This window comes from Channa argus, chromosome 8, assembly GCF_033026475.1.
Source record: "Channa argus isolate prfri chromosome 8, Channa argus male v1.0, whole genome shotgun sequence".
Lineage (NCBI taxonomy): Eukaryota > Metazoa > Chordata > Actinopteri > Anabantiformes > Channidae > Channa > Channa argus.
This window is the reverse complement of record NC_090204.1, coordinates 10,995,462-11,012,500: the sequence shown is the minus strand read 5'-3', so window position 1 is coordinate 11,012,500 and position 17,039 is coordinate 10,995,462. Positions and strand designations below refer to the sequence as shown.

Genomic DNA, 17,039 nt, shown 5'->3' with positions numbered 1-17,039 from the left:
GCTACGGCTCATTTTATTTTCGTGTTTTCTCACAACATAAAATAAAAGACTATTCTTTGGGTCTATTTCGGTGGAGGAGTGGTTAAGTGCTTAGCCCTTCCCCGTCACATACAGATGATGCCTGGTCTGAATCCACCGGCCGGCTGCAGCCTGTGCCTGTCTGGGTTTCCTCCGTGTATTCCGGTTTCCTCCTACAGTCCAAAGACATGCAGGTCAGGTTAACTGGCGCATCTAAATTTACCACGTGTCAATGATTTAAGACTGCCTGACTGAGACATGCAAGCAGCCCCCCGTGACCGTGAACAAGAATTACAAAAGATGGACGGACTCTCTTTTAATGTGCAACAGCCATAGTTACCGTTATGTCCAGCAGGGACGCTGGTGTTCGTCACATGTTTTCCCATCAGCCAGTGCGGTATCTTCTATAAAATGGCGTTACGCCCAACGTTCTCTCTCATTCCTCTTCTGTCTTCAGGTAAATATGTTGCATCTTGATTTTTCTGTATACGTGTGTTACTACTTTATAGCCAACAATTTTCAGCTCTTGTCATATTTTTACCTTGAAGTAAATGTATTCTTTAATTCTTGAATCCTTTCTGTGTTTTGCTGAAAATGCTTATGGCTGTGTACGGGTGTTAGCAAAGCGACGTTAGCTGCAGCAGGCCTCAGCCACGTGTTGTACCCCACATGGTGCAACAGGCCCCCCAGTAAAACGTAGCATTTTCCCAAGGCTACATGATGAAATAAATGTTGGTAGGGACATCTGAGTAACTGAAGAAACGCCAACTTTTCTGACTGCTTGGGATCAAATAGTTTTTAGATCTGCAGAGCTCTGGTGCCGTCAGCTACTGGGTGCGCAGGATCAACTGTGGTACACTTAAACCTGCTGGAAGTGACTTGTGTTGCGTGTTTAGTTTAAATTATTTGTGTGCATATGACTTATAAATGTAAATCTATACTCTGGCAACAGGTCACTGGACAGGATTTCTGTTAGGATGGATGACTCATGGTAAGTAAATCACTTTTAACTGGTAGTAAAGTGATTTCTTTTAAAGTTACACTTAATATCTTTGGTGCTATGCCAGTCATTAGACATGGATATGCTAAAGCTGTGTTCTTTTGTTCAGGTTGAAAAAGAAGTTTCCAACTTGGGAAAGTCTCAAAAACTGGTAAGTGTACTACTTAAACAATTCTCTATGTTATAAGCAGAGGTCTGTGATGACTTGTAAAGAGTAGTGGACAGAAGTGATTTCTGAATGAATTTGTACTGAGACAAATTGTTTGAAGCTCTAAATGTTGCTCCTTATCACAACTGTTACTAAAGTATGCATATTCACAGGTTTCAGAGAGCTAAAGGGACTTGAAGTAAAAGAGGAGGTAAGGCTCAGTGTTGCTAAGAGACAGGACAGATGAACTTTTGATTTTTTTTCTGGGGTTGTCAAGTGCTGACTTGAATTGTAGTTTGTTCGTAGATGGTCTTGGTATGTTTATGGTCCATGTCTGCTTCCGTCAGCCACAAAAATCCCCACGCTTCAACAGTTTTACTGTATTTAAAGCTGTTACGTTTAGTACCAGCTCAAAACTACAACACCCTCAGAAGCATCTGCCCTGTCCCATTTGATTCCTGTGCTGCTGTGATGACACCTATTTGCTACTCTTGACAATATGGATGACGATTATCATAACCACCATGTTAAATTATCTGAGGCACTGAAAATGTAAAATTAAAACAAAAAAGGCAGTTTTCAGTGCTTAATTTGTCATGTCCTGCAGGTGTGCTCGCATCAACCGTGAGCAACATCCAAAACTGGTAAGGAACTGTTTTTATGTAACCAAAGTGCTCTCATTAACAAACTGTCAGTGATGATTTTTGTTAAAACAATGGGAATCTCTCTGAAAAAGAGTGAATGAAGGTTTTATTTCTGATGCAGTGCTGTTTTAACTAACACCTGCATGAATTTGTTGTGGCTTTGTTTAATGTCTGGTGTTTGGCTTGCAGATGGTTCATGTAGTTCAGAATCTGGAATGGTTCATGGATCAGTTGCTGGTGAGTGAACTTTTTAAATTAATCATTCTGTAGTGTTGAACTGGTCTGACAAAGTGATGAGTGCATAGTTCAGCAGATAACTGTGACGAAGAAAAAATGTCTTTCGCTCCTAACTGATTAGTTGACCACCATAACTAGTGAGGTTTCTTGTTCTCTGGAGGGATTTTTATATTCACTTTTTTTTTTATTATTATTATATAGGAATGAAGTTTTCCAAAAGGCAAAAACTGAAGGTGAGTGGAAAGCTCAAGTAGTGTATTTAATGATGCATGATACAATGATGATTGCATAGTTCAGCAGATTAAATAGTGACGATTCTTTACTGTCTTTCGCTCCTAGCTGATGTATCAACTGTAAACTATCCTGCACCTGTGAAGTGTACAGAACCATAGTAGTAACAAAAATCTCATTTTAGGGATGTCTGGCTTTCTGCTGATCTTTGCAGCCTTTCTGGTAAGTGATCACAACCAGTGGGCACTGTTCACATTTTTCAGATATGATGAATTTGAATCAGGTCGCTGATCCAGTTGAGGAAACCGGTCAATTATTCTGATCTGACACCAGCAAAACCTTAAGTTTCTTATTTACTGCATCAACTCACATCAACTTTTCACTTTGCAAAACAGGTTGGATTGAGCACGGACATGCACATGATGCGTCAAACATGGTGAGTGTCAAAAGAGCTTTTTAGCTGCCTCAGACCCACATGATGTGGAGGTGATAAACTTTTAATAGGATTTGTGGGAGCTACAATTTCTTAATTTTATTGATTACAGCCCAAACAAAGCTGAAGTTGGTGTTGGCTGTCCCCAAGCCTCACCTCACCTCATATGGGTCATGAGGGAACCTTGTATATAGGCTGGGATGTTTACATTAGTAAACCTGATTTTGATCCCTGTTTCTGTCCCGTGTGATGACAAGTAAAAACTGACTTTAAACTGTGGAGTCACTTATTAGCTCTAGCTGATGGGGTCAGTTTAAAAAGTCAGCCCAAAGCTTCATGTGCATATTAATCTTATGTTAATGTATGTGTTTAGGTTATTCCTGCCATCTTGATCTGTGAGAACAGCAACTCGGCTGAGGTGAGGATGTAAAGACTTTGTTGCAAAAAATGCATCTAATGGGTTCAGTGATGTCTTAAATGTCTGACCTGAATTTTAATGTGGAAATCTGTTACTGAGGAACCCATTTATTTAAATTGTCATCTGTTGGTCACCGACTTGTAATAAGGATTTCTTCCTGTCATTGCAGGGAAAAACAAAGTCTCTCAGGTTGGTAAGTATTAAAAACTTTCATATGTTCCTTTTGCTAAATGATCATCAATAAAGTTTATTTGAAATTTCATTAGGTACCACAAAATAACTGACCACTACCAGTGATGAAAAGATTCTGCCAAATGATTTCAATTGATTAAAACTCTTACCGTTCCATTTATTCTGAGGTTAAGTGGTCCATTGATGTAGTGATTTATCACTGATCAGCCTATGTCATTTAACAAAGACTTCTATTATATTGCAGCTGTGACGTCTTGAGCAGGAGGCCTAACAAGTCTAAGACAATTGACCTGGTGTTGAAAAAGCATTTGTGGTATCAAGAAAATATGACTTGACTCAAACCTTGTAAGAATGTTTAAAAAATCAATGCCTTGTGTTTCTGTAACATGGAAAGAATTGTTTGGTTTGAAATGCTAAGTGTTTAAGTTGACTTGTCAATAAATACTAGCTGTCTCTCTCTATCTTGCTTTATTGGTTCTGTTTCACAGAAGGCTAATATAATTTGTTTGGCCTAAATTATAAGTTTTAATTCCACTTACGGAGCTGGTTCATTTTATATCTGTGTTTATGTAGGGATTTTATTTTTTTTAAGGATGTACAACTTCGTGTAAAATATATTGATGCATACTGTGGCAACACTTTTGCTAAGGTAAAAAGGTTTTAAGAACGTGCTTTAACTCTGGTAAATTGGCACGCTGAGCAAATGGCATTGCATTTTTATAAGGGAATCTTGAGCTATGAATCAAATATCGTTGATGACTTTATACTAAACGGGCAAAGCAGCACAGGATCATGGCCTCTACTTTCCGACGTGTCTTTCGGCAGAACCGCTACTTCTGTGATCGACGAAGATGGCGGTTAGCTGGTGTTTATTTGGCAATAACGCTTCAGTAAAAAGCGGAATTGTCAAACGAAAAACATTGGTTTTGTAAACTACGATATGCTGCTGTGTCATTAGCATGCTAGTGCAAACTGCTGCATTTTTACGTCCTAGCGGCCCGTCGAGGATGACGTCACTACGGCGACGGAGCGTGTACAGGATGAGGAAACAAAAGCAGCCCTTTCGTCACCATCTGTATCAGGGAGAGTAGGTAAATCCCACCCAGAAGAGGCCACCAACAGACGGTCAGCTGTAAATAAATGGGAGAGAAAAGCTGGAACGCGTTGTGTAGTCTTGTCTTGGCCGCTTCGGACCTGCCTCGTCCCTGATGTTTGTGCGGTGGTTTCTGCCTCTGCTTTGGCCTCTGTCCGCAGAGGCCGACTTCTTCCAGTTCGACAGCATTTCCAATATTTCCACTTACTATTTTAATTACATATATTGCAATATATGGGAAGGGGAGTGCCAGCCACACCAAGACGATGCCACACAACAAGGTAGGACACACAAATAAATGGAGTAACTTTAAGTTTAACAGCTTTCCGTTTTAAAATCTGCTTTCTTTTTCTGGTTGGTGTGAGAAGTTCCTACCAGAGACCCTTGGGCAGGTTTTCCTCAGGACTACATTAGCCTTCTGCATCAGTGGTATTGTAGCCTGGGCCAGTGCTGTGAATCTGGAGACTGCAGGATAACCAACAACATAACAGGTATCACTCAATGCACTGTGTCTGCATGACCTAGTGCATTTTTCTGTCAGTGGGTTTGCATGTCCAGTGATATAATACTTTTTTTTTTGTTGGTAGATGGTCACATTTAGATTCTGAGCAGAGCTGTTGCTTTGCTTTGATGATTAGAGTTTAAAGGTAGTTGCTAAGGCACTTGTCAGTGGATCACAGGGTCAGTGGTTCAACACCCATTCCTGGCTATGTGTCAACTGATCCCCAAATTTCTCCCGGTGGGTAATGTGACCACCTTGCATGGCAGCCACCGCCATCGATGTGTGTGTGTGTGTGTGCTTGAATGGGAATCAACATTGTAAGGTGTTGGATAAAAGTGCTCTAGAAGTGGCCATCTACAATGCTTGCAAAAATCTGAAAATTACTGCATGTATATAAGAATGGCAATTTTAAGTGCATAATTTTAACTTAGTCATATTAGTTGCTGCGTCACATTTTGCAGAAACTCAGTCTTGCATTCTAGTAATCTATTCTGTGCATGTGTGTAGGTCTAGCGAGGGACCTTCAGACGAAGCTCCACGGACAACACCTGGCTCAGTCTGTGGTTCTGAAAGCCGTCCAGGGTTTCATCAACAACCCAGAGTCAAACAAGCCACTCACCCTGTCCTTCCACGGCTGGTCCGGCACTGGCAAGAACTTTGTGGCCCGGATCATTGCTGATAACCTCTATCGTGATGGGGTGAAGAGTGAGTGCGTTCGTCTGTTCATTGCACCGTTTCACTTCCCCCACGCCAGATTGGTGGACACATACAAGGTAAAACAGACAGAGCCAACTTGGCACATAGTTAGCTGTTCTTTGCCAGGAAAATGCAGGCAGTGTTCTTGCATGTTCCTGCTGGCCACTTGTTTAGTCTGTGTTTTGTAATTCAGTGTATGAATGATAACGAGTGTACCGGTGCTTCAACTCAAACATTAATCCTACAAATACTGATATATGTACATGGCTTTTTGGAACCTGGCATTTGTCCAACCAAGGTACAAATGCCAACATAAATCCCTTTATGCACATTTATACACAACCATTGCATAAGTTCCAAAATGGTGTTGACACAGTTTTATTACACAAATAAATCCAGATTTGACAGACTATAGTACACAGCATAACCTTTAAACTGATGGTGTCAGAATCTGTAAATATGAACTCTAGAATCTAAACATATATGCTGTCACACGTCACAGAACTGGATTTGGCTTAGAATACTAAGGCCAATCATAAAAATAACATTCCGAAGACTTTAAATAAAAGTTTCCCTGAACTAAAACAAAAAATTAAAAAAAGGAACTTTTATGTTCTGTAGGGTAAAAACATATTGGACAGAACTGGTACAGCAGATAATTAGTCCAAATACATGTAGGTATTAGTGCAGTTTTTACTGCTCTTCAATTTTAAATTTAATAATTTGTTATTTAAGGTGTTCTGGCTGCTTTGGAAGTTATATTTATTGGTATAACAAAAATGCGGAAAAGTTTTTAAAAATAAATCTTGCCTTGCCTCTTTCATTTGAAAATTTAGAGTGTTTAGTCATTTTTCACAGTGTGTTTCGGTCTTTCTCTCTGTGTCCAGGGACAGCTGAGAGAAGCTATCCGGGACATGGTGTTGCGCTGCCCTCAGACTCTGCTCATCTTTGACGAGGCTGAGAAGCTTCACCCGGGCCTCATCGATGCCATCAAACCCTACATGGATCACTACGACAACGTAGATGGGGTCAGCTACCGCAGAGCCATCTTCCTCTTCCTCAGGCCAGTTCTTTATTTCAAGCATGTCCTGTCATGTAAAGAGATATAAAAAACCTGCTACTTCTCCCCCTGGCCTAGATAGTCTGGCAGCTCATCTGTGATCAATTATGTTTCATCCTCTGTCTTCATTAGCTCTCAATGGATTTTTCATGTTTTCATTTACTCAAGTCTGATTTCGTCTGAAGAGTAATCTGTTCAGTCAAATATAGGAATGAATTTTTCACTTCATCGTTACAATACAGGGATATAATGTAGGAGAGGTTTAAATAATCAAAATGATAATGTGGTTATTAAAGAACATCTTCAAATATATCCTGTAAGAAACTAGCATAAAATTAATTTATTTATATATGCAAAAACAGAAGCTTTTACGGGCTGATACTAATCTGTGACCATTTGATGGAGAAAAATCTGTCTTTAACAAAATGCATTACAAATTCTCCTTTCATATTTTTACTGCAATGAGGCAGTCGCCTAAACCTGAAATATGTAAATTCCCCATTAATTTCAACAACTACAGAGATCTTACTTTATGCTTTTGTGGTTTCTTTTGTCTCTACAGTAATATTGGTGGAGCAGCAATCAATGATGTAGCACTGGACTTTTGGCACTCGGGTCAAAATCGTGAGGACATTGGTATGGAAGACCTAGAGCACCGGCTACAAGCTGAAACTATGGAGTCTCAAGGTATGCATCGTGCTGGCTTCTCTTTTGGTGAGCCATAAGTAATCATGTTTGCGTTAATGTGTAAGTTGCATGCATTTTTTTCCACTGGTGGTAGAAGTTAGCGAGAATTAAAGTGAATCAATTTCTAGTTGACCAAAATAATTAGTTAAAATCTGCACTAAGCTGCAAGTCTTTTCTATGTTAATATCATGTAAAAATTGCATTTGTGAATTTCTAAGCACTTTTGTTTCCCAGGTGGGTTTGCTCAAAGTGAACTAATGTCTGGACACCTGATAGACTTCTTTGTGCCCTTCCTGCCTTTGGAGTATCGCCATATCAAGCTCTGTGCACGGGACGCCTATGCAGCTCGAGGCCTGGAGACAGATGAGGCTACTCTGGACGAGGTGGCTAAGGCAATGCTTTATGTCCCCAAAGAGGAGAGACTGTTCTCAGCCCAGGGATGCAAGTCCATACCCCAGAGGATCAACTTCTTTCTTCCCTAAAAAGAGACACAGACAGGGAGAGAAAGACCTGGAGGAGGTGTAAGATTACTTTACCTTCTGGATATGGAGCCACAGATAAGATGTGTCTTCTCTGCTTTGCTCTACATACTTACCTCCCTCCATGGACACAACATGCGTCTGTGCAGGTCCCCCCAGCGAAGGGAAAACACCAGAGCAATCCAGTATTAGAGAGGAAAGCAGCGTGCCCAACCCTGCAGACATCAGTAGTGTTACAGGAGACATGTGCATGCCTGGTGGTCACCAAGTGCAGTGTGGTTGTTGTCGTTCACCTGCCTTGTTTGAATCCACACAGTATCAAGATGAAGATTTGAAGATGCTACTGAGAGTTTTTTTTTTATCTAATCATGTGACACTTATTTTTGTCAGTTTACGTTGGATACAGTCTGAGTTGCACTGTACTTTGTGTCTACATAAGGTCTTGGTTCATATGTCAGTGTCCGCACACCTTACATAGTGCTTATTTTAGCACTACTTACTGTTTATTTATTGATATGTGGACCAAATTAGAACACATCACTGTACTAAGTTATTTTAATGTAGAGTATTAGAAAGCCATTAATTCACATTGTAAAAATTTGAAAATGGCATTGTGGTTTGAAGAGAACAGTAAGGAGTGTGTAACAGCTGGTTACAATGAAGGAAGGTGGTACTAAACTGATACTGGAAAATGTGCAAGAGACCATGTCTCAAAAGCCACAACTCAGTTTGAAAGTTAGCTTTTTTGTGTGTGCACAATTATTAAAAGCAACCTGATAAATGTTTTATCATCTTCATTATTGCTTAATGTACAGAAATAGACAGTGTTACCTTGGTGTTTAGGTTATTGATTGACAAGCTTTATCTCTGTCATTTGTACATTCCTTCACAATCAAATTGTTTTTTGATTGCTTCAGTGATTTTGTTCCCTAAAGCCCAATGGTCACATCACATGAATGATAGAGAAATTATGTTGAACATTGTTTTAAGAAAATAAACATCCACATAAAAACAACCATTGTTTTTATTTGATGTAATTATATGTGAGTAATCACACAGCAAACAACTTGAGCAAAAAGAAACATGTTTTTCATAGCATGTATGTTTAGGAGTTTGCAATAATAAAGAGGCTTAAAGCTTTATTGCTGTCTAATTTTTATTTTTCTTCTTAAATTTTATATTTTTACATTGTATGTTTTGTGTTTTTGGAATTTCACAAATGTAAAAGTATGTTTTACATCTTTGCATATTAACATTTCCTGTTAATAGATTCAAGGTTTATGTTTTTATAAATTAATGATTAAAAAAGACTCAGCATATCATGTGGCTTATATAAATAGTTTACCACACATTAAGGCATACAAAGATGCAAACCCAAATAATGATAACCAGGTTTGAAAAAGCAAAATAAAGGACTTGTTTTAGAGAGTGAGACAAACATTTCTGCATTTTCTACGAAATGTAGGAATGGTTATCAAGTGTCTGTGAATCTCTATGTAGGTCCTTTCTTAGAGCATCAGAACGTCTTACATTTTACATCATGTCTCTAATCCAGTGTCTATATGGTGGAAGTGAAGCATTCGTCCATACAGATAAGCCTTTACGTGAGAAGTTAGCAAATGGCTGTATCAGGAGCTTGGCACCATTTCATATCAACCACCAAATACAGGTGCTGATCAAATAATTAAGAATATCTTCACAAAGTTGATGTACTTCTCTAATTCCATTCAAGAAGTTAAACTTGTATAATGTATACATTCATTCCACACAGACTGACATATTTCAAGTGTCTATTTCTTTTAATTTTAATGATTATAACTGAAAACTAATGAAAACCCCAAATTTGGTATCTCAGAAAATTAGAATATTACTTAAGACCAATTGAATGGTATTGTTTTCTTCCAGACAAGGTCCAATGTGGTCAGATGGGCAATAATGCAGTGAAATCCCCTTTTGTGTGTTATTCAAAAAAGGCTAAAGATGTTGATATTTGAAAAAGGGCTTGTATGTGGACTATGTTACAAGATGTAGAAAAAGTTAAATCCCCTATTTCTATGTTTTCACAGATATAATGATTTTATACACCTGGAATGAATTTATACTGCTTTTGTACAGTATCACTATTAGTATGGTCAAAATGTACAATGATTTCGAATCTAGATTTCGAAATGTGTAGGTTTCACTAAAATAAGGTTTTATAAATCTAAATCCGTGTTCTGTTAGAGTAGCCTACAAGTTTAATTGAAGTGATGAAGGGTATGTACAGTAGATGTAGTCTGGTGTGGTGTTATTGGGGATTCTTAATTATTGAACTAGTTTGGCTTTGGGTTCTGATGCATTTAAATGATCATATAATACATTATTCGTAGTATTTATTCGTTCTTACTGTGATTATTTTTTCACTCTTTCCCATGATTCACCGACGCCGCGCATCGCCCTTTTCTGGGCGTGTCTGAAGGAAACGCGTGGTTTGCTTCCACTGGCTGAAGCGATAATTCGTCCAGACTTTCTCTCTTCTGGTTGGCTGAGAGCGGTAAGTCTTCCTTGTTGAAGTTTGAAGCCGATGTCCAATCAGAATCAGACATCTGTTCCGAGCCGAGAGGAGAGCAGTACTGCGTCTGAGTGTTTTTTTTTTACTGTAACACCACTGTATGAGACACTGGACTGACTAAAAACGCTGCTGCACGGTGTAGTTGCACTATACATACATATTTGTATTTATAATTAGCGTTTTTCATCTGGCGCGTCGCTTCAGCTCGTCACAATGACAACCCTGTCGCTGCTTTTAATGACCGTCTCGGCTGCATCTGTACTGGCCGAATCCACTGTGTATTTCCGAGAGCAATTTGAAGATGGGGGTGAGGTCCTTCACGTAGAATAACGTTTTTATTATTTAGATGTCGAAAAACTGTGATCATGTCAGATATTGACGGTTGGCTCGACGTTTTTGGGGTTTAGTTCTCAATGATTTTTTTAAGTTATTTACAACAAATGTTGTTATGCATTGTCTGCTTACTGCTCAACCTGAGATGATTTTTAGGTGTTTGACTACCATTCATCTTTGACTCGTCGTTATCCTCTCGCTTGGCGGGTGGGGGTGAGAGGGTCGGTGTCTTTCCACCCGTCCCCTTACTGCACATCTCTCTCTTGGTCCATCACTCTAGCCCTCCTTCATATCGCTGTCTTATGTTTTTTGTTGTGTTTTTTTATTTTTTTATTCTTACCAAACTGTAAATACTGATTTAATCCACACAGTGCACATCCCTGCAGCCCACTACATTCTCAGTGCACCTGCATTGATGCATCATCAGAGGGGATTTAGCAGTGTGTGTGACTGTGATTAACTGTGATCACTGTGCAGCTGACTCTAAACTTGTTTGTTCAGATGCCTGGAGGAGTCGCTGGGTGGAATCCAAGCACAAGTCAGACTACGGGAAGTTCATCCTGACTGCTGGGAAGTTCTATGGAGATGCAGAGAAAGACAAAGGTAAGTGGAAAGGTTAAAACTGTGGTTCCGCTTAAGTTAAGTCATTAGTGTTTCCCACAGAATTCAATTGTACTTGCCATTTGTACTTGCTGTTGTTTTACTTGCTATTTGTTTGTATTTACATATTAACAACACAACGAGTTTGGCACACATTGTTGTCCAACAGCTACTTGTTTCAAATAGGCTTCTAAATGTCCCGATTCAGAACTACAATACTGCTAGTACCAATGAATAAATATGTTCTTCACTTGGACAGATTAAAAAAACGGGCAGCCAAATGTATTTGGGCAACCTGCCCAAGTATATTGCATGTGTGTGAAACAATGCTCATACAGAGTTTTCCATGTTTTTAGCATATCGGGGCCCGGGTCAATCCACCTTAGAGTTGACTGACATGCTTCAACTATATTTTTATTGGTTTAGGGTTATTTTTGATTGTCAGTTGTAGATTTGACATATTCATTCCACGTAATGTTTTAGTTTTCTTGTGACATGGTACAAAACTGATCTGTAGTTGATCTTTATTAATGTTGAGATCAATTCCTTAACAAAATTGTATGGTGTTACCCAGCCAGTTTGGCCAGTTTGTTGTATTTTTCCCAGCTTTTTTTGACTTCAGATGCCACTGAACTAGTGACTGTTATCACGTGTGCTATTCTGTAGGTAGAGTTCTAGAAATGATTGTGAAAATGTCCCCATATTGCTGTGAAATCAATTGTTCCATTTGCTTTATTTTGTTTTTTAATTTATTTTAATGTCTGAACATTTCTCTGAAAATTGTCTTGTGTCCCAAGGTGCATATTACAGACATAAATATTAATTTAATAACACCACACATACTACAGCATTAATCACAAACACAAACACTTGTCACATCAGACATTATGGAAATGTAGCTGCAGAACATTGCTTGCTATTACTGAATCTTAATTAGAACCCACTGTTGTTTATGCTGCATCTCCAGTTCTCTCTACATTTCAACCACCTGCCTCTGTTCTTCCGATTGACAGGAGATCTGTTCAAGTTTATAGAAACAACATGGAGGAATTGTTCTTTGTGTCCATGCAGATACACTGCAGTAATAATGTCTTTACTGCAGGTCTGCAGACGAGTCAGGATGCCCGCTTCTTTGCCATGTCAACTCGTTTTGATGACTTCAGCAACCAGGGCCAGCCACTTGTCATCCAGTTCACTGTGAAACATGAGCAGAGCATTGACTGTGGTGGAGGCTACATTAAACTGTTCCCCTCTGACCTCAATCAGGAGGACATGCATGGAGACTCTATCTACAACATCATGTTTGGTGAGTTGAGTATGGATCTTTTTGTCTGTGGGTAAAAAGATTGTCTCTTTTGTAGACTTTTTAGCCAGAACACTATGAGGTATTTGTAAGGTAGAATCTAGCTGTGTACCTTAGCTACAAATGTAACCCCCTCTTTCCTGTTTCTTGATGTTCTTAACTTAGCATCTATCTAGTAAAGGCAGAAATGCCAAAAAAATCCTGAAAAAAATTATGTCAGGTTTAGTGTTTTCACTGTTCTTATGTCAAGATGCATCTTGGATATTACTTTTTACAAAGATAGATTTTTTTTTCCTCACTCTATTTGTGGACTTATGCAGGACCTGATATCTGTGGCCCTGGCACAAAGAAAGTTCATGTCATCTTCAACTACAAAGGCAAGAACCATCTGATCAACAAGGACATTAGATGCAAGGTGAGATACCACTAAAGGGTTATTTCTAATGTATTTAATTGGCAAATGACAGCAGTTGTTGTTTAATTCCAAATAATTTCATTACATAAACAAATGTATGCTTAAATGCAAAATACATGATTACAACACAATGATTCTTAGACTGTCTTGAATTGTTATCAAATTACATGCAAATGATATGTGAATAAACACAATTAAATGTTATTCAGGCAGCTGTTGCATACCATTTATAGCTACTAACGTTTCTATTCTGCCCTGCAGGATGATGAGTACACCCACTTGTACACACTGATTGTCAACCCTGACAACACTTACGAGGTCAAGATCGACAATAAGAAGGTTGAGTCTGGTAATCTGGAGGATGATTGGGACTTCCTGCCTCCCAAAAAAATTAAGGACCCTGAAGCCAAAAAGCCAGAGGACTGGGATGACAGGGAGAAGATTCCTGACCCTGATGATAAGAAACCAGAGGTCAGTCTTCATGAACAATCCAAAGCATCTGTCTATTTTGTTTTCACAATAAAATATTGTTTTTATTAACAAACAGCCTTCACTTTATTTCTTTGAGACCCATTGTTTCTTTTCCATTGGCCATTGTCCCATGTTTAAAATGTTTTGATGTGCCTCATCGCATTCACGTTTCCACCTGTGTATCTCTTTGGTAGGACTGGGACAAGCCTGAGAACATCCCAGATCCTGATGCTAAGAAGCCAGATGACTGGGACGACGAGATGGATGGAGAGTGGGAGCCACCTATGGTCACTAACCCCGATTACAAGGTGAGCACGAAATACTTGACTATGACTAAATATAGAACACTTTTATCTCAGCTCAAATTAACCTGTCACTGATGAGTAAAGGAGTGATTTTGGACAACGCTCGTATCAATATGCGTAAATGCTGAATTTTAAAGTTTATGTTTATTTATACAGTGCATTCATAAACTATTCCCTAAATATTGTGCTTAACTTTTTACACATTATATACAGCCTTATTTGAAAATGGATTAAATTCATTATTTTCTTCAAAATTCTACAAACAATACCCCATAATAGGAATGTGAAAGAAGATTGTTTAAATTCTTTGCAAATTTATACAAAAAAACCAACAAAAAAACATGTACATAAGTATTCACCACGTTTGCTTAATACTTTGTTGAAGCACGTTTAACACCAGTTACAGGCTCAAGTGTTTTTGAGTATGATGCAAAAAGATTGGCACAGCTGTTCTTGTGCAGTTTCTCCCATTCTTCTTTGCAGTAGCTCTCAAGCTCCATCAGGTTGGATGGGGAGCGACAGTTCAAATAATTAATTTGATCCACTTTGGTCAAATTAACTTTGGTAATATAGCAAAATGTGGAAAAAGTTAAGCTTAAGCTTTTATTTTCTGGATGCATTGTATGCTGTATTAATAAAAATGTTAACTTGGACGTAATAAATTGACACAATTGTTATAATATTGCCTCAATAAGTTTATAGCCCACCTTCCTGTCCAGCAGATACAATGGCATATTTATTACCATAAACATGATCAGCAGAGCTGTTTGTGATTTCTCTGACAATAACCATGACATGTGTTTGTTTACTCTCCACAGGGTGAGTGGAAACCCAGAGAAATCAGCAATCCTGCCTACAAGGGGAAGTGGATCCACCCTGAAATTGACAACCCGGAGTACACAGCTGATTCTGAGATCTATAAATATGACAGCATTGGTGTCATTGGACTTGACTTGTGGCAGGTGAGAAAATACTGTTGCCGACCAACTTGTTCTTCCCAGTAAGAAAGAAAATGAGACTTTTTATTCACTTGTTGTAAATGTGACTTTAAAATTTGTTGACATTTAAAAACACTTTTATATATATATACACACAATATACAGCTTAGAGGCACAAATAAAATTATGTGTTTATGTACAACTGTATTTTTTTCAGTCATCGCAAAATAGTTTCTGTGCATTTTGAAATAAACAGCAATGAAAATGCAATGCAAGGAGGAAACTCCTTTTTTGCATTAATTACTGAACAGTAAAATGTGAATTGCTCTTATTTTTTTTTATTTTTTTAATGTAGGTCAAGTCTGGTACAGTCTTTGACAACTTCCTGATCACCAATGACCCAAAGCTGGCAGAGGAAGTAGGCAATGACATATGGGGTAAAACTAAGGTGAGCATAGCACTTTGGTCTTTTTTTAATTTTTACATTGCATGTAGACTTGTACGTCTTCCGTACCTATGGGTACGCAAATAAAAATTTCTGTGCCTGCTGGATACAGCATAACATGAAGTTTAATCATAAAGTAATAATTTAAATATCAATCTTTTTCAGGACACAGAAAAAAAGATGAAGGAAAGCCAAGAGGAGGAGGAGAGAAAAAAACAGGAGGAGGAGAATAAGAAGCGGAGAGAGGAGGCAAAGGAGGAAGCTGAGGAGGAAGAGAAGGATGAAGAGGAAGATGATGAAGAAGAGGAAGAAACAGAAGAGCAGGAGGAGGAGGAAGAGGAGGATGAAGGTGATGAAGGCACAGACTCTAATCTGAAAGACGAGTTATAAACTCCTCACAGGAAGTGCTCAGAGAAGAACACTGTCTGTCGAAGCAGGAGACTGAGATGATCGACCATCATGGGGGGATTGGGTAGACTGGGGTTTTTTCATTTGTTGTTGTTTACAAAGGGAGGAATTGTCAAAAAGATTATTATTATTATTATTATTATGACCAGTAATGGAAAAAATGAAAATATGATAATAATTGACCAGACTATAAACTATAAATCTTTTTTTGGGGGGGCTATTAAAAAATATATATATTTCCATTTGGAAGTTTTTATGAAGTATAATGTAGGGGTATGAAATGGTATTTTGCGTATGTGAATGACGTACATTTTTTTTGTTTACCTCATGTGTTTGTCTCAATCTGTGTGACGTCTTTTTGATTTTGTTGATCTTTTTGGAGTCAGTCATGTTGCTCTGTATAACATAACTGGCTACAAAAGTATTCCACAGGGTTAGAAGTCATTCTGCAGGTTAATATACCTGCTTATTAAAACGTTAGATTCAACTGTGGATTCATTGCACAGGGACAGGCGTGTATAAAGTCTAACACTATATATTTGACAACCTGTTCAAAAAGCTGTTGTCCATAGTATGGTAATATGGGGTGCATACTTTTTGTACTGTATGGTAACACTTTTTGAACTTCATTGCACATACTGTATGTAGTCTTGTGTGTCTAAACGAACTGTGTTCAAACTCAGATGTTAGAGCACTCCAGTAGCAGGAAAGCGTTTGTTCATTTGTCAGTCATTCACACAGTTCACCCAAAGTTGGTGAACAAGACCAGCTTCCTCATTCCTAATGCCAGTCTCTCTGCACTGATATACCCCACATCACACTGTTCAAACAGTCTGAAAGATGATCCTTTTTGTAAAACACACATTTTGTACTAATGGTAGTAACAGAAGTGGGAAGATTTCATGTTGCTGTGTAAAAGCAAAGACAGGTGTTATGACCAATAAAATACTAGCAATGTCCTTCAGTTTCTTGTCTTGTAATGTTATATTGTTAATTGAATGTCATAAGAGTGACATTGTATTGCATTGTTTTTTATTAATACTTTATAATTGGCTTATCAAAGGTTAGGTTATAGTACTGGTGGAAAGTAACCAAGTACTTTTACTACCATTTTTAGTTACTTCTGTATATTAATTTTGGTGTTTTTACCTCCATCTGTATTGGTTACTATAGTGGAAGCACTTTTTACTCTTTACATTTATACATTTAAAATTCAGGTTTAAAATCTGGGCTGGCCAGACATTGTAAAAATAAATGTAGAAAAAAATGTGTTAAACAATATAAATAATAGCAGGACAAAGAATTTTAATATACCAAACAACGGCAACAAAAACACAAAGATGACATATAACTTAACTACTTAGCGATAAAACACAAAAATATAATGTGATATCCACACTGGATGAGTCACTTAAGATTCATTGTATCCTAA

At 38.2% G+C, this 17,039-nt stretch overlaps 2 protein-coding genes and 7 non-coding genes across 12 annotated transcripts; all 9 read left to right on the top strand.

The window, feature by feature from the left end:
• The first annotated feature begins 63 nt into the window (after positions 1-63).
• tor3a (torsin family 3, member A) lies at positions 64-8,980 on the top strand. 4 transcript variants are annotated; one of them, XM_067513543.1, is made up of 17 exons: positions 64-475; positions 971-1,009; positions 1,128-1,169; positions 1,340-1,377; positions 1,774-1,810; positions 2,000-2,047; positions 2,249-2,280; positions 2,463-2,500; positions 2,674-2,714; positions 3,085-3,129; positions 3,299-3,318; positions 3,566-4,695; positions 4,783-4,905; positions 5,424-5,689; positions 6,500-6,675; positions 7,235-7,359; positions 7,594-8,980. In XM_067513543.1, exons 12-17 carry the CDS (start codon positions 4,530-4,532, stop codon positions 7,839-7,841), a joined length of 1,104 nt encoding a protein of 367 aa, XP_067369644.1. In that variant the 5' UTR covers positions 64-475; positions 971-1,009; positions 1,128-1,169; positions 1,340-1,377; positions 1,774-1,810; positions 2,000-2,047; positions 2,249-2,280; positions 2,463-2,500; positions 2,674-2,714; positions 3,085-3,129; positions 3,299-3,318; positions 3,566-4,529; the 3' UTR covers positions 7,842-8,980. The 4 variants fall into 4 exon arrangements, with proteins under 4 accessions (XP_067369644.1, XP_067369641.1, XP_067369642.1 ...); XM_067513540.1 differs by having other exon boundaries at positions 3,299-3,322; XM_067513541.1 differs by lacking the exon at positions 64-475 and adding an exon at positions 482-852 and having other exon boundaries at positions 3,299-3,322.
• Positions 725-804, top strand: LOC137132330 (small nucleolar RNA SNORD74). Its single transcript, XR_010915103.1, has one exon. It is a non-coding gene; the product is annotated as a small nucleolar RNA SNORD74 (small nucleolar RNA).
• On the top strand, positions 1,211-1,275 carry LOC137132335 (small nucleolar RNA SNORD75). The gene has a single exon (XR_010915107.1). It is a non-coding gene; the product is annotated as a small nucleolar RNA SNORD75 (small nucleolar RNA).
• Positions 1,628-1,710, top strand: LOC137132336 (small nucleolar RNA SNORD24). The gene has a single exon (XR_010915108.1). It is a non-coding gene; the product is annotated as a small nucleolar RNA SNORD24 (small nucleolar RNA).
• Positions 1,853-1,933, top strand: LOC137132338 (small nucleolar RNA SNORD79). The gene has a single exon (XR_010915110.1). It is a non-coding gene; the product is annotated as a small nucleolar RNA SNORD79 (small nucleolar RNA).
• On the top strand, positions 2,093-2,172 carry LOC137132332 (small nucleolar RNA snR60/Z15/Z230/Z193/J17). The gene has a single exon (XR_010915105.1). It is a non-coding gene; the product is annotated as a small nucleolar RNA snR60/Z15/Z230/Z193/J17 (small nucleolar RNA).
• On the top strand, positions 2,317-2,398 carry LOC137132331 (small nucleolar RNA snR60/Z15/Z230/Z193/J17). The gene has a single exon (XR_010915104.1). It is a non-coding gene; the product is annotated as a small nucleolar RNA snR60/Z15/Z230/Z193/J17 (small nucleolar RNA).
• LOC137132329 (small nucleolar RNA SNORD47) lies at positions 3,418-3,491 on the top strand. Its single transcript, XR_010915102.1, has one exon. It is a non-coding gene; the product is annotated as a small nucleolar RNA SNORD47 (small nucleolar RNA).
• Positions 8,981-10,413: 1,433 nt separating the features above from the next.
• On the top strand, positions 10,414-16,566 carry calr (calreticulin). Its single transcript, XM_067512347.1, has 9 exons — positions 10,414-10,696; positions 11,224-11,325; positions 12,425-12,628; positions 12,946-13,040; positions 13,302-13,511; positions 13,706-13,819; positions 14,635-14,778; positions 15,110-15,202; positions 15,365-16,566. The coding sequence occupies exons 1-9, from the start codon at positions 10,603-10,605 to the stop codon at positions 15,587-15,589; spliced, it is 1,281 nt and encodes a 426-aa protein (XP_067368448.1). The 5' UTR covers positions 10,414-10,602; the 3' UTR covers positions 15,590-16,566.
• Positions 16,567-17,039: the final 473 nt, after the last annotated feature.

What these genes read in the sequence shown, in the direction of transcription:
- calr (XM_067512347.1), top strand. Translation starts at nt 10,603, where the DNA reads ATGACAACCCTGTCGCTGCTTTTAATGACCGTCTCGGCTGCATCTGTA. An exon ending in AGATGCAGAGAAAGACAAAG is followed by an intron (nt 11,326 to 12,424) that starts GTAAGTGGAAAG and finishes TCTTTACTGCAG; the next exon opens with GTCTGCAGACGAGTCAGGAT. An exon ending in TATCTACAACATCATGTTTG is followed by an intron (nt 12,629 to 12,945) that starts GTGAGTTGAGTA and finishes GGACTTATGCAG; the next exon opens with GACCTGATATCTGTGGCCCT.
- tor3a (XM_067513543.1), top strand. Translation starts at nt 4,530, where the DNA reads ATGTTTGTGCGGTGGTTTCTGCCTCTGCTTTGGCCTCTGTCCGCAGAG. An exon ending in GCCATCTTCCTCTTCCTCAG is followed by an intron (nt 6,676 to 7,234) that starts GCCAGTTCTTTA and finishes TTGTCTCTACAG; the next exon opens with TAATATTGGTGGAGCAGCAA. An exon ending in TGAAACTATGGAGTCTCAAG is followed by an intron (nt 7,360 to 7,593) that starts GTATGCATCGTG and finishes TTTGTTTCCCAG; the next exon opens with GTGGGTTTGCTCAAAGTGAA.